Raw genomic sequence first — 22,633 nt, forward strand, 5'->3', positions numbered from 1 at the left:
AGTCTCTGTCTATACCAAATGGCACCCTATTCCCTATGTAGTGCACTACTTTTGACCAAGGCCCTATTCCCTATGAAGTGCACTACTTTTGACCAGGTCCCTATTCCCTTTGTAGTGCACTACTTTAGACCAGGGCCCTATTCCTATATAGTGCACTACTTTAGACCAGGGCCCTGTTCCCTATATAGTGCACTACTTAAATTATGTATTCAATGTAGACAAGAAAAATACATAATTTGTGTGTTATTAGTTTAAGCAGACTGTGTGTCTATTGTTGACTTAGATGAAGATCAGATCAAATTTGATGACCAATTTATGCAGAAATCCAGGTAATTCAAAAGGGTTCACATACTTTTTCTTGCCACTGTATATACAACAGGTGTGAGTGTGTATTTATATATATACAGTGGGGGAAAAAAGTATTTGATCCCCTGCTGATTTTGTACGTTTGCCCACTTACAAAGAAATGATCAGTCTATAATTTTAATAGTAGGTTTATTTGAACAGTGAGAGACAGAATAACAACAACAAAATCCAGAAAAACGCATGTCAGAAATGTTATAAAATTATTTGCATTTTAATGAGGGAAATAAGTATTTGACCCCTCTGCAAAACATGACTTAGTACTTGGTGGCAAAACCCTTGTTGGCAATGACAGAGGTCAGACGTTTCTTGTAGTTGGCCACCAGGTTTGCACACATCTCAGGAGGGATTTTGTCCTACTCCTCTTTGCAGATCTTCTCCAAGTCATTAAGGTTTCGAGGCTGACGTTTGGCAACTCGAACGTTCAGCTCCCTCCACAGATTTACTATGGGATTAAGATCTGAAGACTGGCTATGCCACTCCAGGACCTTAATGTGCTTCTTCTTGAGCCACTCCTTTGTTGCCTTGCCCGTGTGTTTTGGGTCATTGTCATGCTGGAATACCCATCCACGACCCATTTTCAATGCCCTGGCTGAGGGAAGGAGGTTCTCACCCAAGATTTGACGGCACATGGCCCCATCCATCGTCCCTTTGATGCGGTGAAGTTGTCTTGTCCCCTTAGCAGAAAAACACCCCCAAAGCATAATGTTTCCACCTCCATGTTTGACGGTGGAGATGGTGTTCTTGGGGTTATAGGCAGCATTCCTCCTCCTCCAAACACGGCGAGTTGAGTTGATGTCAAAGAGCTCCATTTTGGTCTCATCTGACCACAACACTTTCACCAGTTGTCCTCTGAGTCATTCAGATGTTCATTGGCAGACTTCAGACGGGCCTGTATATGTATTCTTGAGCAGGGGGACCTTGCGGGCGCTGCAGGATTTCAGTCCTTCACGGCGTAGTGTGTTACCAATTGTTTTCTTGGTGACTATGGTCCCAGCTGCCTTGAGATCATTGACAAGATCCTCCCGTGTAGTTCTGGGCTGATTCCTCACCGTTCTCATGATCATTGCAACTCCACGAGGTGAGATCTTGCATGGAGCCCCAGGCCAAGGGATATTGACAGTTCATTTGTGATTCTTCCATTTGCGAATAATCACATCAAATATTGTCACCTTCTCACCAAGCTGCTTGGCGATGGTCTTGTAGCTCATTTCAGCCTTGTGTAGGTCTACAATCTTGTCCCTGACATCCTTGGAGAGCTCTTTGGTCTTGGCCATGGTGGAGAGTTTGGAATCTGATCAATTGATTGCTTCTGTGGACAGGTGTCTTTTTACAGGTAACAAACTGAGATTAGGAGCACTCCCTTTAAGAGTGTGCTCCTAATCTCAGCTCGTTACCTGTATAAAAGACACCTGGGAGCCAGAAATCTTTCTGATTGAGAGGGGGTCAAATACTTATTTCTCTCATTAAAATGCAAATCAATTTATAACATTTTTGACATGCGTTTTTCTGGATATTTTTGTTGTTATTCTGTCTCTCACAGCTCAAATAAACCTACCATTAAAATTATAGACTGATCCTTTCTTTGTCAGTGGGCAAACATACAAAATCAGCAGGGGATCAAATACTTTTTTCCCCCACTGTATATATGTGTGTGTGTATTTATATATGTGTGTGTATGAGGCGTATGGACATGTGTATGTCCAGTGAACTACCCAGAAACAAAGACTATATTAACTGGCTCTGTAGCCTATTTCTCTCTCTCATGTTAAAACTCCAGTTAAACAAGAGCATTATGGAACCATTTTAGGAACCAAAAACAATATAATTTCATTGCTATTATTAACAAAGAATTACAGCCCAGTTAGATCAGGGGTGTATTTAAGTCACCCCTGTAGCATAATGGGGGGAAGCCTTCAGTGTAATCCTAAATGTTGAGTAGTAGTGTGGATCTAGGATCAGGTCTGTTTCCTAGTGAATACACCCCATGGTGTTGAATAGGAGGGTTGATCTAGGATCAGGTCTGTTTCCTAGTGAATACACCCCATGGTGTTGAGTAGGAGGGTTGATCTAGGATCAGGTCTATTTCCTAGTGAATACACCCCATGGTGTTGAATAGGAGGGTTGATCTAGGATCAGGTCTGTTTCCTAGTGAATACACCCCATGGTGTTGAATAGGAGTGTTGATCTAGGATCAGGTCTGTTTCCTAGTGAATACATCCCATGGTGTTGAATAGGAGGGTTGATCTAGGATCAGGTCTGATTCCTAGTGAATACACCCCATGGTGTTGAATAGGAGTGTTGATCTAGGATCAGGTCTGTTTCCTAGTGAATACACCCCATGGTGTTGAATAGGAGTGTTGATCTAGGATCAGGTCTGTTTCCTAGTGAACACACCCCATGGTGTTGAATAGGAGGGTTGATCTAGGATCAGGTCTGTTTCCTAGTGAACACACCCCATGGTGTTGAATAGGAGTGTGGATCTAGGATCAGGTCTGTTTCCTAGTGAACACACCCCATGGTGTTGAATAGGAGTGTTGATCTAGGATCAGGTCTGTTTCCTGGTGAATACACCCCATGGTGTTGAATAGGAAGGTTGATCTAGGATCAGGTCTGTTTCCTAGTGAATACACCCCATGGTGTTGATTAGGAGGGTTGATCTAGGATCAGGTCTGTTTCCTAGTGAATACACCCCATGGTGTTGAATAGGAGGGTTGATCTAGGATCAGGTCTGTTTCCTAATGAATACATCCCATGGTGTTGAATAGGAGGGTTGATCTAGGATCAGGTCTGTTTCCTAGTGAATACACCCAATGGTGGTGAATAGGAGTGTTGATCTAGGATCAGGTCTGTTTCCTAGTGAATACACCCCATGGTGTTGAATAGGAGTGTTGATCTAGGATCAGGTCTGTTTCCTAGTGAACACACCCCATGGTGTTGAATAGGAGGGTTGATCTAGGATCAGGTCTGTTTCCTAGTGAACACACCCCATGGTGTAAAATAGGAGTGTGGATCTAGGATCAGGTCTGTTTCCTAATGAATACATCCCATGGTGTTGAATAGGAGTGTTGATCTAGGATCAGGTCTGTTTCCTAGTGAATACACCCCATGGTGTTGAATAGGAGTGTTGATCTAGGATCAGGTCTGTTTCCTAGTGAACACACCCCATGGTGTTGAATAGGAGGGTTGATCTAGGATCAGGTCTGTTTCCTAGTGAACACACCCCATGGTGTAAAATAGGAGTGTGGATCTAGGATCAGGTCTGTTTCCTAGTGAATACACCCCATGGTGTTGAGTAGGAGTGTTGATCTAGGAACAGGTCTCCCGGTCCAAATGATTCAGATTATAATTCTGATACACTGTTATGAACCGGCTCATAGCCTGTAACAAAGAGGGAGACAACGTGGAGATAAAGAAAACATATTTATTAAATAAAGTAAACTATATACAAGTTATAATGGGGTGTGTAGTCAGTAGTGGAAGTGAGTGGATGTGTTCACAGATGGTGATAATGAGGGCTGTTGAAAGGTGCCAAAACAAATGAACACAACGAAGCCCCAAAATGCCACAACCAAAAACAACAGTGTGTCTGGGTGGAGAGAGTCTCCTCAATGAATGGGGGAAAGGTGTATTTATCCCCGGGACACAGCCGAGCACAGGTGTGTCCCATTTCACTGACGACCCTTCCGGCTCCGCCCACCGACATCCTATTAAAGAAAACAAGATCAAAGAGAAAGAATTCTGCAGACAGAGTGGGAGGGTCGTCACAGTGTGACAGAGTGGGAGGGTCGTCACAGTGTGACAGAGCGGGAGGGTCGTCACAGTGTGACAGAGCGGGAGGGTCGTCACAGAGTGACAGAGCGGGAGGGTCGTCACAGTGTGACAGAGCGGGAGGGTCGTCACAGTGTGACAGAGCGGGAGGGTCGTCACAGTGTGACAGAGCGGGAGGGTCGTCACAGAGTGACAGAGCGGGAGGGTCGTCACAGTGTGACAGAGCGGGAGGGTCGTCACAGAGTGACAGAGCGGGAGGGTCGTCACAGTGTGACAGAGCGGGAGGGTCGTCACAGTGTGACAGAGCGGGAGGGTCGTCACAGTGTGACAGAGCGGGAGGGTCGTCACAGAGTGACAGAGCGGGAGGGTCGTCACACACACACAATCTATATATATACAATGTTTTTTTCTCCATAACGTTTGTACTCTGTTACTATCCATTCTACCATTAGGTTGGTACCCCAACACTGTTACTATCCATTCTACCATTAGGTTGGTACCCCAACACTGTTACTATCCATTCTACCATTAGGATGGTACCCCAGCACTGTTACTATCCATTCTACCATTAGGTTGGTACCCCAACACTGTTACTATCCATTCTACCATTAGGTTGGTACCCCAACACTGTTACTATCCATTCTACCATTAGGATGGTACCCCAGCACTGTTACTATCCATTCTACCATTAGGTTGGTACCGCAACAATGTTACTATCCATTCTACCATTAGGTTGGTACCCCAACACTGTTACTATCCATTCTACCATTAGGATGGTACCCCAGCACTGTTACTATCCATTCTACCATTAGGTTGGTACCCCAACACTGTTACTATCCATTCTGCCATTAGGTTGGTACTCCAACACTGTTGATCTGAAGCAGTGAACAAAGACAGGGGTCCAGCTCCCCAAGAAGGTTGATCATCCTGGAACATGACTCATTTCCTTTTCTCAACACCATGTCGATGATGTCACGTGCCTTCTCTGTCCTCTCAGCTATCACCTTCACTGACTCCATTTCCTCCTGGTTGATGACTGTGTGTTGCAGGAGTCCGTCCAGCAGTTCATTCAGGGCAGGTCTTGACACTCGTTTCACAATCTCGGTCCGTACAGAACGCAGCTGTTGCTCTGCAGGACCAGTCAGACTGCTCTCAGCCGGACCTCCTGCCCCCAACACAGCACCTGAGAGAGTCAGGTTACAAAATAACTACATTTGAACATTTACATTTCAGTCATTTAGAAGCAGACTCCTAAAATAAAAGTATTGAGAAAACATTATCTTTTACAATAACGACCTGAACATATCACATATTCACATTTAGGGACGGTTTCACAGACATATAAAAACAGTCTGGAGCATTCAGAACCAGGCTAATCTACATCAAGTCCTGGAGGAGATGTCATTGGGTCATTCAGAACCAGGCTAATCTACATAAAGTCTTGGAGGAGATGTCATTTGGTCATTCAGAACCAGGCTAATCTACATAAAGTCTTGGAGGAGATGTCATTTGGTCATTCAGAACCAGGCTAATCTACATCAAGTCCTGGAGGAGATGTCATTAGGTCATTCAGAACCAGGCTAATCTACATAAAGCCCTGGGGGAGATGTCATTGTTCTTGAAGACAATCTTTTATAATCAGGACCTGTCCAGGTCCTACAGTAAACCATGTTGACTGGCCCGCAAGTCATTGGTTTGTATCTCTCATGTTTACTTACTAGTTGAATGGGTGTCAGTGATGAATTCATCTGAAAGAAACAGAAATAGGTTATATCACTCTAAACAGCATCTGTCAGAAAAAGTGATGATTGACATTCTCCTACATTTTTGTAGAGTTTCTTTCCATACTGTCCTCTCATCATCACCGATTAACTCCATCTCAATCCCTGTAATTTCCATAACCACCTTGAAAAAGCTTGGTGTGGTGTCTCTATGTATGAGATGAATCCTCTGGAGAGAGAGAGGGAGAGAGAGAGAGAGAGAGAGAGGTTAAACAAAAACATGGTTAAACATCAATTAAAAACACAACACCAAATCTTCCTCCACAGTAACTCAACACAACAGCCTCTGAATACCCCATATACTCAAACAGATCAATGTTAATCATTTTGTAACAGGCAAACTCAACCCTCAGTCTCGCTGCCAACATCCCCTCCAGCATTCCCACCACATCCACAAACCCCTGTCCTCGAATATTGTTCTTTCATGTTTTCCAAATTGCTAATTTAGCTGCCCCTGACACAAAGTTAAGAGAACTTCACCCCTTCTACTAAACCTGTACTTTGTCCCAAATATAAACATTTGGGAAGAGAAAACCTCTCCCACACCTGAGAATCAGCTAGTGATCAAGTCAATCATCCCCACCAACCTGGGACACTGTAAGAACAATGTTCATCCCAACCGTGGAGTGGACCCCATCTGAAGCTGACCTGCCCACAGCGATTCACTCTTTCCCCAAAGAAAGAGGGGGTTCTCCTCTACCTGAGGAGAACCCCTCACACACCTTTAGAGCATTTGAGAGAACCTTAACATCCTCAACCCCTGTAATAAAAACTGTCACGTGATCTGCATACAAAGACCGTGCTATCGTGGGACCCTTCATAACCCCTGGCACAGAGAAACCAGTAAGCCTCGCTCTTAAAAAACAAAGCATTGGTTCAATTGCCAGACAATATAACTGCGCTGAAGTTGGGCATCCCTGCCTAATACCCCTATGGACAGGGATGGGGCAGCTCAACCCAACCCCCACCTTCATCATACATGAGGCCCCCAGCATACAGTAAACTCATCCAAGACAAAAAAACATCCCCAAACCCAAAGGCTTTCATTGTTTTGAACAAGTACTGGTGGTCCACACGGTCAAAAGCCTTCTTCTGATCCAAAGAAAGTAAACCCACATTCACATCAGACAGTTTACAAACATCTAAAACATCTCTTATCAGAAACAAGTTCTCAACGATAGAGCGGTCAGGTACACAGTCAGACTGGTCCTTGTGGACCAACAGCCCCAGATATTCTTTCAACCTGTTTGAGAGACACTTAGATATCATTTTATATTCTGCACACAGCAATGCAACAGGTCACCAGTTTTTTTAAAGGGCCAAATCCTCCCTTTTGGCAACAATGAAAGCACAGCACGTTGACAGGATACAGGAAGAGAATCCTCATGAAAAGATTCACACACCACTTCATAAAAATCCCCCCCAATAGACAGCTGGGGTAGCACCCCAGTGCTTATAGAACTGAGATGGTAAAACATCGATGCCAGGGGCTCCGGGGTCCCTCTGAGTGAGCAACTTCAATTCAATAGATTTGATGTCCTGTTCAAGGGCCCTGATAGTCTCTTTAACTTCAATACAAGACAGAGCAGTATACTGTTGACAAGACACACATATTTGGGCCTTCCCAACCTCCCACCATTGTCTCAAGGATTCAAAAATTCTAATTAATAACCCTCAATGTTTTCCAGAACAACAAAAACTTTTCCCAAAACATGGCGTCATGTAAAATCTTCACATTAAAATACCAATAAGGTGATGACCTTCATGGACAGGACAAGTGAATATCAACAGTAACAATATGGGGATCAGAAAAACCCTCAGGAGTAATGTCAACCCTACTACAGTAGTGATCAGATACATACAGCCTGTCTAACCTTGCTGCTCCGACACCACCTTCATTAACTACTACAGTAGTGATCAGATACATACAGCCTGTCTAACCTTGATTGATTGAGTCATCGCCAGCTGCTATCATATCAGAAATATCCATATCCTTCTCCTGATCCTCCTCAACTGAGGCAACAGACCCCTGACTCCCCTCTGCCACATCCCTCTCAACACTCCTCACCTGTACCACATTACTCATACCGGGCATCTCCTCCACTGCCTAGGAGACTAGCCCCACCTGAACCCCCTCCTGTACCCCATTACCAGTAGTGGACATCTCCTCCACTACCTGGGAGACTAGCTCCACCCGAACCCCATCCTGTACCCCATTACTCGTACCGTGCATCTCCTCCACTACCTGGGAGACTATACCCACCTAAACCCCTCCTGTACCCCATCACGCGTACTGGGCATCTTCTCACCAGTCTGGGGAAATGGCTCCCCAGATCCATCCTGAGCTCCTACAACAATATTTTTCTGCTGCACATCAGACGCTATGTTCCCCTCTGTTACAAACTGCAACTCAGTACCCTCAACACAAACAACTTGTTCCTCAGCAACAGGTGCTTGTGGCTGCTCTACGACTGTCAGCCTACCTCTCCCTACATCAGTGAGTCCAGGCGTTACGAGGATCACCTGCAAGCATGTCGCTTATGGCCAACATCCCCACACTCAAATCACTGTTGACTACCCATACTAGCATTAGCCATATACAGTCTGTTGTCATACTTGACTTTAAACGATAACTCCAAAGTCTGCTCCGGTGAGTCCAAAAACATAAACACCTGTCGCCGAAACAACAACCTTTTTCAGAGCCGAGTGTTTGAAACCCAACTTCCCAAACCGCAATAACTCTCGTTCCAATCGCTCATTTGCAATAAAAGGCGGTACATTCAAAATCGTAACCCTTGTTGACGGAGAAAAAGCGGCGTAACTTTTTCATAGTCTACCTTGTCTCCTACTGAGACCAGATACTCCTCCACAGTGACAGCAGCTTCAGTAACACACCTCAAGCCGTGCCCAAGTGGCAGGGACAACGACCCCATGTGGGTCGCCATCCCCACCAAAACCAGGACAATTCAACAAGAAATACAATATATCTAATTCTACCACTGAAAAAAACCTGAATCAGCAGAAAAAGTAAAACCACCAACAAAAGTAAACAAGAAAGAAACCACAGGCGATCTAACTCCAGACAACACTCACCCTCGCTCATACAATACCCAGCATGCACCAAACACTGCCAGCATAAAGAGAGAGAGAGAGACAGAGACAGAGAGAGAGAGAGAGAGAGAGAGAGATGTGACTTAAATGTCAGATTCATGTTCTTAGTCTACAAAAACTGTACCGGTGGAAAGATGGAGGTAGAACAGGGAATGTTCAGTCTGAAGGAACTATTCAGTTTTAAGGACTGCTCTGGTCTTGTGATGGGAATCCTTTTAGACCCTTGAAACTTTGATTCCTGTTCTTCCACAGCCTGTGAAACGAGGCATGGAATACACAGCCAGTCAATGTATAGTCTAATTCAAACATTATTCAGAAAACTAGCAACACACTTATCTTCATTTAAAGAGTGTCAACATAAACTGCACCACTGGTTAGTTAAGGTCATCTCTATAATAATGGAACCTCACCAGTATTTGGCCGGGGTTACTGGGGAACAGGTATAGGCGTGGAATTAGTGTTTGCTTTTTCACTGTCAGATAGAGCATCAGCTCAGAGTGGACATCTACGTTCCAAGAAAATATATATCTCAGTATAACAGAGATAGCTGAGAACTTGGGATGGAGAATCTTAGCATGGAATCTGGTGACCTCATGCACTTCCTCTAAAGACACTCCATGTTCCTCTACATGAAGAATCTTCATCTCATTCCTCAGGGATGGGTTGGTCCCTGAACAACACAATAAAAAGGAGCACCACGAAAGAGTGTTTTAGAGCTGTTATCCTCTCTAGGGTAGGGGGCAGTATTTGCACGGCCGGATAAAAAACGTACCCGATTTAATCTGGTTATTACTCCTGCCCAGAAACTAGAATATGCATATAATTATTGGCTTTGGATAGAAAACACCCTAAAGTTTCTAAAACTGTTTGAATGGTGTCTGTGAGTATAACAGAACTCATATGGCAGGCAGAAACCTGAGAAGATTCCTTACAGGAAGTGGCCTGTCTGACCATTTCTTGGGCTTCTACACTCTCTTTATTGAAAACTGAGGATCTCTGCTGTAATGTGACACTTCTTACGGCTCCCATAGGCTCTCAGAAGGCGGCAAACCGGTGAATGATGTCTTTGCAGGCCCTGGGCGAAAAACACTAGCGCATTTGGATAATGGTCGATCAGAGAACAATGAGACTGAGGCGCGTGCACGAGGCGACACCATGTATTTATTTTTTCGTCTTTGAACTAAAACAGGGTTTCCCGGTCGGAATATTATCGCTTTTTTACGAGAAAAATCGCATAAAAATTGATTTTAAACAGCGGTTGACATGCGTCGAAGTACGGTAATGGAATATTTAGATTTTTTTGTCACAAAACGCGTCGGGCGCGTCACCCTTCGTCACCCTTCGGATAGTGTCTTGAACGCACGAACAAAACAGAGGATATTTGAACATAACTATGGATTATTTTGAACCAAACCAACATTTGTTATTGAAGTAGAAGTCCTGGGAGTGCATTCTGACGAAGAACAGCAAAGGTAATCAAATTTTTCTAATAGTAAATCGGAGTTTGGTGAGGGCCAAACTTGGTTGGTGTCTAAATAGCTAGCCCGTGATGGCTGGGCTATCTACTCAGAATATTGCAAAATGTGCTTTTGCCGAAAAGCTATTTTAAAATCAGACATAGCGATTGCATAAAGGAGTTCTGTATCTATAATTCTTAAAATAATTGTTATGTTTTTTGTGAACGTTTATCGTGATTCATTTAGTAAATTCACCGGAAGTTTGCGGTGGGTATGCTAGTTCTGAACGTCACATGCTAATGTAAAAAAAGCTGGTTTTTGATATAAATATGAACTTGATTGAACAAAACATGCATGTATTGTGTAACATAATGTCCTAGCATTGTCATCTGATGAAGATCATCAAAGGTTAGTGCTGCATTTAGCTGTGGTTTGGGTTTATGTGACATTATATGCTAGCTTGAAAAATGGGTGTCTGATTATTTCTGGCTGGGTACTCTGCTGACATAATCTAATGTTTTGCTTTCGTTGTAAAGCCTTTTTGAAATCGGACAGTGTGGTTAGATTAACGAGAGTCTTGTCTTTAAAATGGTGTAAAATAGTCATATGTTTGAGAAATTGAAGTAATAGCATTTCTAAGGTATTTGAATAACGCGCCACGGGATTCCACTGGCTGTTGAGTAGGTGGGACGATTTCGTCCCACATACCCTAGAGAGGTTATCTTCCGAATAAACTCTTAAAGACCTAGTAATATTTTACATCTATAGCAGTCAATATTAATCGTCACCTTATTTCAGTCTCATCTGAAAGTTGTAAATTCTTGGTTATCTTCACGAACCCTGGCTAACAAGTTGAATCAGCAATACAAAATTAGGTTTAATTATTTATTTACTAAATACCTAACTAATCACACAGAATTACATATACACAGAATGCAAATTATGTCATACAGAAAACTTCCCTGGGGGACGGAACCTGTATGACTGTCACGCCCTGGCCATAGAAAGGTTTTTGTTCTCTATTTTGGTTAGGTCAGGGTGTGACTAGGGTGGGCGTTCTATGTTCCTTTTCTATGTTTTTGTATTTCTTTGTTTTGGGCCGAGTATGGTTCCTAATCAGAGGCAGCTGTCTATCGTTGTCTCTGATTAGGAATCATACTTAGGCAGCCTTTTCCCACATGTGCTTTGTGGGATCTTGTGTTTGTGTAGCTGCCTGTGAGCAGCCCAGAACGTCATGCTACGTTTTCTTCTGTATTGTTTTGGTGAGTTTCATATTTATTAAACATGTGGAACTCTAAGTACGCTGCGCCTTGGTCTACTCCTTTAGATGAACGTGACAATCAAATCAAATCAAATTTATTTTTATATAGCCCTTCGTACATCAGCTGATATTCTCAAAGTGCTGTACAGAAACCCAGCCTAAAACCCCAAACAGCAAGCAAAGCATGTGAAAGAAGCACGGTGGCTAGGAAAAACTCCCTAGGAAAAACTCCCTAGAAAGGCCAAAAACCTAGGAAGAAACCTAGAGAGGAACCAGGCTATGAGGGGTGGCCAGTCCTCTTCTGGCTGTGCAGGGTGGATATTAAAACAGAACATGGTCAAAATGTTAAAATGTTAAAATGTTCATAAATGACCAGCATGGTCAAATAATAATAATCATAGTAGTTGTGACGGCTGGTTACACAAAGAGAGGGGTTGGGCTTGAATGAAAGAGCAGGAAGACTGAGGAACAAAGGGAGAAGCTGTGCTATCGCAAATACAGTATCTTATGCATTCTAAATTACCGCCCATTTGGAAAAGGAAAATGCAATAAATATTTACTCTGAGCTGCGCTTCGGTAGGTTGGTCGTAGATGCTGGCCGTGTTGGCCAACAGAGACCTTCCTGTCCTCAAAAGAATGTCTCTGGTGGTAAATTGGATACGTTGTAGTATCTTCGTTGTGTGTTAGACTGGATACGTCGTCCGTCCTTTCCTAGCCCACGTTTACAGCTGCTGTTGCTAACTCAACGGCTAGGATGTCTCACTTCTTTAGTGAATAAGAGTTCAAAGTTCATACCATTCACAACCAAAGCTCATGCTGAGGTTGGCTTAGTTCTGTAGTTGACATGTTAGTCCTTTTTAACGTATGGACCGTCGTCTTATCTTCCTTGGAACAGGAGTTTACATTTTCGTCAAGGGCTTATATAGTGGAGGGAGAGAAGGGTGTGTTTCATAGTTTATAACCCATGTCTCTTCACAGGGGCGGGCCACTGATTGAGCAGGGCTCTAACCTTATGAAAACCCAATTCTCTCATTTGGAAGCTAAAATTACATTTAATCTTTTCACAAATAGTTTTATATTTAAACATTTAAATTGAACAACAATTCCATGTGAATCTGATAACTAGAATGTGTAGACTTTCCCAGATACAGTTTATGTCGTCCTGTCATCAGTCATGTCTCAGATGACAACCGAACTGACATCATATTCATTAAGTACCAACGCATATTTTCAACTGGTTCTATTACCGAAATATGGTTCCTTTCCCCCCACTTGTTTGATGTTCCCAGACTCTCGATGTTTAACAATGGCTATTCAAGAGTCCTTCAGTAGAGTCGGAGAGAGAGGGAAGGGAGAAAGGTATTTATGGGGGGGGTCATAAACCTTACCCACAGGCCAACGTCATGACACTACCCATGTGCAAGGGTTCTCTTCACTCTCTTACAGAGTGTTAGCCATGGGAACAAAACAGCAGAGAAATTTTCATTTGCGCTCCAACACTCTTAGTTGTTGTTGAAATTGACCCACTATGCTGTTTACTTTGTGCATCTACGTCATATTGCTGACTCTACCTTTAAGTTTGTTTTGACCAAATAGATCATGATTGTGTTCCTTGCCTGGGACTCAAGTATAATGAACGCTTTAAAACTATTATGATTTAAAAACAATTCAGTTAACACTCACATTTCTCAGGTCCAGGCTTGATACAACACTCTCCACCATGGTCTCTGGTGTTCTCAGGTCCAGGCTTGATACAACTCTCTCCACCATGGTCTCTGGTGTTCTCAGGTCCAGGCTTGATCCAACTCTCTCCACCATGGTCTCTGGTGTTCTTAGGTCTAGGCTTGATCCAACTCTCTCCACCATGGTCTCTGGTGTTGGTAAAGCAGAAGGATAGACTGATTAAACTACATACAACTTATAAAGGCTTTATATAGCATACATACAGTCTTCATAACAATACAAAGGGTGACAGACCAGCTCCCTATGTAGGGTGCATACAAACACATTAAAACATACCACTACTACTAATCTAACTGTCTGTAGGTCCAACAGAACACATTAAAACACACCACTACTACTAATCTAACTGTCTGAAGGTCCAACAGAACACATTAAAACAACACTACTACTAATCTAACTGTCTGTAGGTCCAACAGAACACATTAAAACACACCACTACTAATGTATTTATAGAAATGATTCCAGACGATAAACAAATTATAAAGCATTACTATTACTCACCTCTGAATGTGTTGGTCATCTATCTGACACAGGGTCACTGAGGAGGAGGAGGAGTAAACCCCAAACAGAAACCCAAATCCAGGATAGAGGGGTTCAGTGAATGTGGTGTGTCTTGAGTAAAGGTGTTTCAGTGTACCAGAGGAGGACAAACTATAGAAGGACAAAGTACCAGCTGGCCAGTCCAGATACACACCAACTCTCATAGAATCAGGACAAGGGATGGATCTCCTACGGACTCCAGCTTGGAGAAAGTGATAATGACTGTCAGAGCAGACTAAACACCAGGACTCCTTATTGGCTCCAATCCTACTGTCATCTCCAGCTCCCTTCCTCATCATTCCTTTGTAAACTACACCAATAACAGTCATGCCACCATCCCAGTAACTATCCATCTCCACCTCCCAGTAATAACGAGATCCAGATAAGCCTTCTCTGCAGAGAACGTGGGAATGATAGTCAAATCTGTCTGGATGGTTTTCATAATGCTGCTTCTCTTCCACCAATGTCACCTTCCTGTTCCCCTCAGACAGTATCAGGTTTGGGTTTGCTGTATTTGGGTCCAGGGTGAGATGACAGGCATCTGTAGACAAAAGGAGAGTTTAATCAAACCACATCTTCATATAAAATGTTGTTTTGTAGGTACAGAACAAGTATTGATTAGTTACTATGTTACTATAGAGCTGAATATGCAATTAATTAAGATTGAAGAGACTTACATTTCCTCAGCCCTGATTTCAGCCTGCCCTCTCCACCATGATCCACACTGTAGGAGAAACAGGTTATTGACTGACAAAGACCTAATAAAGCAGTCAACATTTAAACCATATTGTTGTGTTCTGGTGCACTATCCAAGTTCATTACTAGAGACATACAGGTATTCTATCCTACCTACTGCATACAGAACAGAGTACAATTCATTACTAGAGACATACAGGTATTCTATCCTACCTACTGCATACAGAACAGAGTACAATTCATTACTAGTGTAATGATGTTGCCCTCTTTGGGTTTTCTATGTACCATCCCCCTACCTCACCCTTCTCAGGCCCTGTTTGAGCGGTCGTAAATTCCTAAGAAAATGTCCCGCCTCATGGCCACAGTATAAAGAGACAGAGTGTTTTCATAGAGAGACAAAGGAATTCTTCTACCTCACAGAATTGGAGAACCGAACAACATTTATGTTCTGGAGAAGGTATAAAAGATCGGTGAAAAATCCAGCTACGAACTGGTCCGTTTGGTACAATTTTGTGAAACTCATGAGAGACAATACGGCCATATTACCATAATAATGTTTATATACTAGCCTCAGGTATGAGACTTACATCTAAATGGTTGTATAAAATTAATGAATAAGGATAAAGCTATTTGGAATATGTTGGGATGCTTGTAAGATGTTAACCTGTTAGGGCTAGGGGGCAGTATTTGCACGGCTGGATAAAAAACGTACCCGATTTAATCTGGTTACTACTCCTGCCCAGTAACTAGAATATGCATATAATTATTGTCTTTGGATAGAAAACACCCTAAAGTTTCTAAAACTGTTTGAATGGTGTCTGTGAGTATAACAGAACTCATATGGCAGGCAAAAACCTGAGAGATTCCTTTATAGGAAGTGGCCTGTCTGACCATTTATTGTCTTTCTTTGACATCTCTTTCTAAAACTAAGGATCTCTACGGTAATGTGACACTTCCCACGGCTCCAATAGGCTCTCAGAGCCCAGGAAAAACCTGAATGTCGTCATTCCAGCCCCAGGCTGAAACACATTATCGCCTTTCTCAAGTGGCCGATCAGGGGACAGTGGGCTTAGGCGCGTGCACTGGCCGCCCCGTCTTTATGTTTTTCCTCTGTTTACCGAAAAGGAGATTCCCGGTCGGAATATTATCGCTTTTACGAGATAAATTGCATAAAAATTGATTTTAAACAGCGGTTGACATGCTTCGAAGTACGGTAATGGAATATTTAGAATTTTTTTGTCACGAATTGCGCCATGCTCGTAACCCTGATTTACCATTTCAGATAGTGTCTGGAATGCACGAACAAAACGCCGCTATTCGGATATAACGATGGATTATTTGGGACCAAACCAACATTTGTTATTGAAGTAGAAGTCCTGGGAGTGCATTCTGACGAAGACAACAAAGGTAATAACATTTTTGTTATAGTAAATCTGATTTTGGTGAAGGCTAAACTTGCCGGGTGTCTAAATAGCTAGCCCGTGATGGCTGGGCTATGTACTTAGAATATTGCAAAATTGGCTTTCACCAAAAAGCTATTTTAAAATCGGACATATCGAGTGCATAGAGGAGTTCTGTATCTATAATTCTTAAAATAATTGTTATGCTTTTTGTGAACGTTTATCGTGAGTAATTTAGTAAATTGTTAGTAAATTCCCCGGAAGTTTGCGGGGGGTATGCTAGTTCTGAACGTCACATGCTAATGTAAAAAGCTGGTTTTTGATATAAATATGAACTTGATTGAACAAAACATGCATGTATTGTATAACATAATGTCCTAGGTGTGTCACGCTAAATGCAAAACCTCATAAATGCTATAACTTTAATTTCTCAAACATATGACTATTTTACACCGTTTTATAGATACACCTCTCCTTAATCGAACCACGTTGTCCGATTTCAAAAAGGCTTTACAGCAAACGCAAAACATTAGATTATGTCAGCAGAGTACCCAGCCAGAAATAATCACACAGCCATTTTCAAAGCAACTAGCATGCATCACAAATACCCAAAACACAGCTAAATGCAGCACTAACCTTTGACAACCTTCATCAGATGACACTCCTAGGACATCATGTTACACAACACATGCATTTTTTGTTCGATAAAGTTCATATTTATATATAAAAACAGCAGAAAATCTTTTGCCTCAAATGCTTCCGGTTTATTAGCGCTATAATTTACAAAATTACTATTCGAAAACATTGTTAAAATGTAATATTGTCTTTCAAAGACTTATAGATTAACATGTCTTGAATGCCATCTCTTTGCCAGATTTAAAAATAACTTTACTGGGAAATCACACTTTGCAATAAACGACGTGGTATGCCCAGAAAAATAGTCTAGGCTATACATGTTTTGAGCCATCTTGGAACGATCAACCATCAAAAATACTATTGTAAATAATCCCTTTCCTTTGATTATCTTTATCAGAAGGCACTTCTAGGAATCCCAGGTCCATAACAAATGTAGTTTTGTTCAAAAAAGTTAACCTCTTACATCTAGACGTTCCGCTAGCGGAACACCTGCTCCAATATCCAATGATAGGCGTGGAGCGAATTACAAATTCCTCAAAAATACAATTCTTTTTTCAAACATATGACTATTTCACAGCATTTTAAAGATAAGACTCTCCTTTATCTAACCACACTGTCCGATTTCAAAAAGGCTTTACAGCGAAAGCAAAACATTAGATTATGTCAGCAGAGTACCAAGCCAGAAATAATCAGACACCCATTTTTCAAGCTAGCATATAATGTCACAAAAACCCAGAAGACAGCTAAATGCAGCACTAACCTTTGATGATCTTCATCAGATGACACACCTAGGACATTATGTTATACAATACATGCATGTTTTGTTTAATCAAGTTCATATTTATATCAAAAAACAGCTTTTTACATTAGCATGTGACGTTCAGAACTGGCATACCCCCGCAAACTTCCGGGAATTTGCTAACAATTTACTAAATTACTCACGATAAACATTCACAAAAAGCATAACAATTATTTTAAGAATTATAGATACATAACTCCTCTATTCACTCGATATGTCCGATTTTAAAATAGCTTTTTGGTGAAAGCACATTTTGCAATATTCTAAGTACATAGCCCAGGCATCACGGGCTAGCTATTTAGACACCCGGCAAGTTTAGCACTCACCAATATCAGATTTACTATTATAAAAGTTTGATTACCTTTTGTTGTCTTCGTCAGAATGCACTCCCAGGACTGCTACTTCAATAACAAATGTTGGTTTGGTCCAAAATAATCCATCGTTATATCCGAATAGCGGCGTTTTGTTCGTAAGCGTCCCAGACACTATCCGAATGGTAAAGAAGGGTCGCGCGCATGGCGTAATTCGTGACAAAAAAAATCTAAATATTCCATTACCGTACTTCGAAGCATGTCGACCGCTGTTTAAAATCCATTTTTATGCAATTTTTCTCGTAAAAAGCGATAATATTCCGACCGGGAATGTCCATTTAGCTAAACAGAGGAATGAAAACAAACCTTTCGGTCGACGCGGGCACGAGCCTGAGTCTCACAGTACTGTAACCAGCCACTACCCAAACGCGCTACTTTGTTTCAGCCAGAGCCTGCAAAGCCACGATTCCGCTTTTTGCCGCCTTCTGAGAACCTGTGGCAGCCGTAGGAAGTGTCACGGGACAGCTAAGATCCTCACTCTTCAATAAACAGAGACAAGAAGAACGACACCTTGTCAGACAGGCCACTTCCTGCATGAAATGTTCTCAGGTTTTTGCCTGCCATATGAGTTCTGTTATACTCACAGACACCATTCAAACAGTTTTAGAAACTTTAGGGTGTTTTCTATCCAAAGCCAATAATTATATGCATATTCTAGTTACTGGGCAGGAGTAGTAACCAGATTAAATCGGGTACGTTTTTTATCCAGCCGTGAAAATACTGCCCCCTAGCCATAACAGGTTAATAATTTATGTCCCAATAGCGTTAGCGCTCCGAAGGCTAGTGAAAATGTACCGTCTGCGTCTGACTTGTCGTCAGGAATGAGCAAAAAAATATATTTAAGTTCGTTCAAACATGTCAAACGTTTTATAACATAAATCTTTAGGGGCTTTTTCAACCAGGGCTTCAATAATATTCCATTGGGATGGTTGCATTGTCTTTCAAAACGTTTCGAAAAGGGAGAGTACCCATGGGCGCCGACGTCACAATGGTAATGGCCCATTTCCTGTGACCAAGGTAAACATCCTCTCTTTCAGTCAATTTTGATGGTAGGAGGCTCAAAACACTTTGTAAAGACTGGGGACATATAGTGGAAGCTTTAGGAAGTGCTAAATGAATCGCAAGCCACTGTGTTTCAATGGCAAATGTTTGAAGTGATATCCACACATCAGATTTCAGTTTAATGTCAGGATTTGTCTCAGGGTTTTGACTGCCATATGAATTCTGTTATACTCACAGACACCATTCAAACAGTTTTAGAAACTTTAGGGTGTTTTCTATCCAAAGCCAATAATTATATGCATATTCTAGTTACTGGGCAGGAGTAGTAACCAGATTAAATCGGGTACGTTTTTATCCAGCCGTGTCAATACTGCCCCCTAGCCCTAACAGGTTAAAACGTTAAGGAACGAGAGAGTACACACGGGCTCGCGCGCCATAGTAGTATAGGACTTCCCACAATGACACAGTATCCAGGCCTCTTGTTCGGTCAGTTTTACCGGAGAAGACTCAAACCACTTTGTAAAGACTGTTGACATCTAGTGGAAGCCATAGGAAGTGAGAAATGAATCCTAACCCACTGTGTGTTTCAATGGCCAAGCCTTGAAATTCATTTCACACATCAGATTTTCACTTCCTGTCAGAATTTCGCTCAGGGTTTTGACTGCCATATGAGTTCTGTTATACTTACAGACACCATTCAAACAGTTTTAGAAACTTCCGAGTGTTTTCTATCAAAATCTAATAATAATATGCATATCCTAGCTTCTGAGTTTGTGTAGGACGCCATTTAAAATGGGCACATATTTTTTCAAAATTCTCAATACTGCCCCCTAGCCCCAAGAAGGACGATCAAAACGTAGACCAATGTTCTCCAGAAGTTCCACTACGGGAAGAACTAAAGCGAGAACAATTTGAGAAAAGGGTAAAAGATAAGTCACAAGCACTAGACGGGGAATTACCGGACACCAGGTCCGCAGGAATTAACACCCATAGCAAGGACGTTAAAGTTCAAATTTCTCCCGCTCTCATTCAAGACCCTATCCAGGGCCCAATTGATCAAGAAACAAGCCCCCGGGCTTTGTCTATAGACTCTGATACAAAAGTTGCGAAGAAAAAGGTCAAACGCTTCGTTAAAGCCAAGCCCACTCAAAATCGGAAAAGTCAATCTGCTTCCACCTTGAACAGAAATGGCATATCACGTCGTTGCGAACGACCACTCCACTTTGTGGGGAATATGTCCACTAACCACGAATCTAAACGGCCATACCTGGAAACAGTCCTGGAGGACTGCTTAACTTGTCATGCGCTAATTGATTCGGGTGCGACAATATAACTCATCTCTCAAACATTGTTCGATGATCTAAAAAGGGCTTTGAAGCCAACTAAACGTTGGTTAACAGTGGAACGATGCGACACTAAACTTCGAGGGGTCACTCAGGCTACCTCGCCTCTCACATTGAGAGTCATAATGAAACTACACTTCCAGGACGTATCGCTCGTTCACCCTGTGTATGTTACCAGCCTCAACTGTACCCCTGCTACTTGGAGCAGACTTGATGGATCAGTTACTCCCATTGATGGATTGGAAAACCAACCAGGTATGGTCACAGGCCACAGTGCCTTCTCCACTGACCACACTGTCTTCCCCTAACTCTAGCTGCAACGCAGTCATTCACGAGGGGTATCTGTCGAAAGCACCCCTTGGGAAAAAGACCTTTAGAAACCTCTTGGTACAGAATCCGATCCAAGGAGATATTACGATATCTCGACACATTCCATCAGCCAACCTGATTGACCATTCTTTTCATGATTTCGAGCCAGCTGTCTCTGTTTATAAGCAACTTCCCTCCTCCTTGCAGTCGTGCAATACGATAGTTGAGATGAACTTGTCTTGCCCTTCGGACACTTCCGCAAGCACTGCGGCCGTCTCAGCAAGAAAAACATTGATGCGCAGAGTATACTCTGCTTCCAATGATACACCTTCCGCTTGGTTGGGGACTGTCACCCCTTACAATGACACTAATGGCGTCAGTCCAGCAACTGACCCGATGACTCCCACTGGTGAAACACTTTGCGATATCACAGACCGATATCCTCGTCTCAGTTCGCAGGTACTGAAGAGGTTGCCCCACGTGGACGCGGTGGTGACTGACATGCCTCGACAGTCACTGAGCGCTTTGAAGGACAAACACCAGGAGAGTTGGTTGAAAGGTGCCATTTGGTGCCATTCTCATAACAACGTGGCCGCTGACAACTCGTACATAGGGTCCGACCTTTTCGTTTGCGCCTCGGACACCAACACCACCCGCTGGTGGGGGGGTCCCGAGACACAAAGGGGGGAATAGTAGCCCAGAGCCTCATCGAGGCCGGTGGGGGGTCGTGTAACTCCCGCTAGGATTTTGGGGCGGCAGGGTAGCCTAGTGGTTAGAGCGTTAGACTAGTAACCGGAAGGGTGCAAGTTCAAATCTCCGAGCTCACAAGGTACAAATCTGTTGTTCTGCCCCTGAACAAGGCAGTTAACCCATTGTTCCTAGGCTGTCATTGTAAATAAGAATTTGTTCTTAACTGACTTGCCTAGTTAAATAAAGATAAATAAAAAATAAGGTAACGTTTGTCAACATATTTCCAATGTACATTTTTTTTTTAAAGTCTTTGCCGTTATTGATCAGAGTTACCGTGTCATATGGATATCTACACAGTTATTACATTGGCAAGGTGGTGTAAGCCTACACAAACACAGACCTTATTTGAAGTGAATCTAAAAAAATCCTATGGAATAAATAAATAAATAAATAAAGGAACCACTTTTCAGATTTTGCTGGAAGGTGTCATGGGATTTATGACTCACACTTTGGTAGTCAATTCTTACCATGCCCATTATTAAAATAGGATTTCCTGCATATAGAAATTACAGTTGTTTTCAACATTCATCACAGGTAACTTCAACTCTAGTTTTATTATTCAAACAGTTGAGAGTATTTGTGTCTCCTAAGCAGACTCTTCAGTATCTTTGTCAATTCAGAGAGCTGTGTGTGTGTGTGTGTGTGTGTGTGTACGATTATATTAATTTTACCCATGGCAGAGAAAAGCAGAGCACGAGTGTGGGACTATAACATTGAATTGGCCCCAGGGAAAGCAAGGTGTCTAATTTGTGATAATTGTCATTATTACAAACATATATATAAAAAATACAAATCGGCCGATTAATCGGTATCGGCTTTTTTGGTCCTCCAATTTTCGGTATCAGCGTTAAAATCATAATTGATCGACCTCTAACGTCAATACACTGTTAAATATGCAAAGCTTTAAGAATAATGAGATACATTAAGACAATAACAAAAGGACACATGATTTAATAATGTTAAAAACATACTAACTCACTCAAGATATTCAACCTTAGTTTGATATATTTATCACATCGTATGTATGTTTCTGCATATTTATCAAGATGGTAAAATAATGTTAGAAACATAATTACTACAAATATATAAAAACTATAAAGACAGAGGATACTGAAGATATTTAACTCACACTAGTGTCTGTATGTTGCAGAGTGGACTGGTTAGTCCAACACAGAGCAGCTCCACTCCTCTGTCTCCCAGGTCATTGTAGCTGAGGTCCAGTTCTCTCAGGGGGGAGTTTGGTGTCTGCAGAGCTGAGGCCAGAGTCTCACAGGATTTAGATGTCAGTTTACAGCCATCC

At 42.2% G+C, this 22,633-nt stretch overlaps 3 protein-coding genes across 3 annotated transcripts in view; 1 reads left to right on the forward strand and 2 right to left on the reverse strand.

Annotated features, from left to right (window-relative positions):
• LOC106597325 (NACHT, LRR and PYD domains-containing protein 12) overlaps positions 1–22,633 on the forward strand; it is a 141,546-nt gene that overhangs the window by 81,296 nt on the left and 37,617 nt on the right. The window lies entirely within an intron of this gene.
• LOC123731704 (NACHT, LRR and PYD domains-containing protein 12) overlaps positions 1–22,633 on the reverse strand; it is a 62,827-nt gene that overhangs the window by 37,710 nt on the left and 2,484 nt on the right. The window lies entirely within an intron of this gene.
• LOC106592061 (NACHT, LRR and PYD domains-containing protein 1 homolog) lies at positions 4,911–9,713 on the reverse strand. The gene is made up of 5 exons (XM_045711104.1): positions 9,437–9,713; positions 9,151–9,279; positions 5,958–6,084; positions 5,853–5,882; positions 4,911–5,317 (listed from the first exon to the last, which is right to left on the reverse strand). Exons 1-5 carry the CDS (start codon positions 9,668–9,670, stop codon positions 4,983–4,985), a joined length of 855 nt encoding a protein of 284 aa, XP_045567060.1. The 5' UTR covers positions 9,671–9,713; the 3' UTR covers positions 4,911–4,982.

Source organism: Salmo salar, unplaced genomic scaffold, assembly GCF_905237065.1.
Source record: "Salmo salar unplaced genomic scaffold, Ssal_v3.1, whole genome shotgun sequence".
Classification (NCBI taxonomy): Eukaryota; Metazoa; Chordata; class Actinopteri; order Salmoniformes; family Salmonidae; genus Salmo; species Salmo salar.

What these genes read in the sequence shown, in the direction of transcription:
- LOC106592061 (XM_045711104.1), bottom strand. Translation starts at nt 9,670, where the DNA reads ATGAAGATTCTTCATGTAGAGGAACATGGAGTGTCTTTAGAGGAAGTG. An exon ending in CTACCTCCATCTTTCCACCG is followed by an intron (nt 6,085 to 9,150) that starts GTACAGTTTTTG and finishes CTCTCTCTCCAG; the next exon opens with AGGATTCATCTCATACATAG. An exon ending in CACTGACACCCATTCAACTA is followed by an intron (nt 5,318 to 5,852) that starts GTAAGTAAACAT and finishes TGACTCTCTCAG; the next exon opens with GTGCTGTGTTGGGGGCAGGA.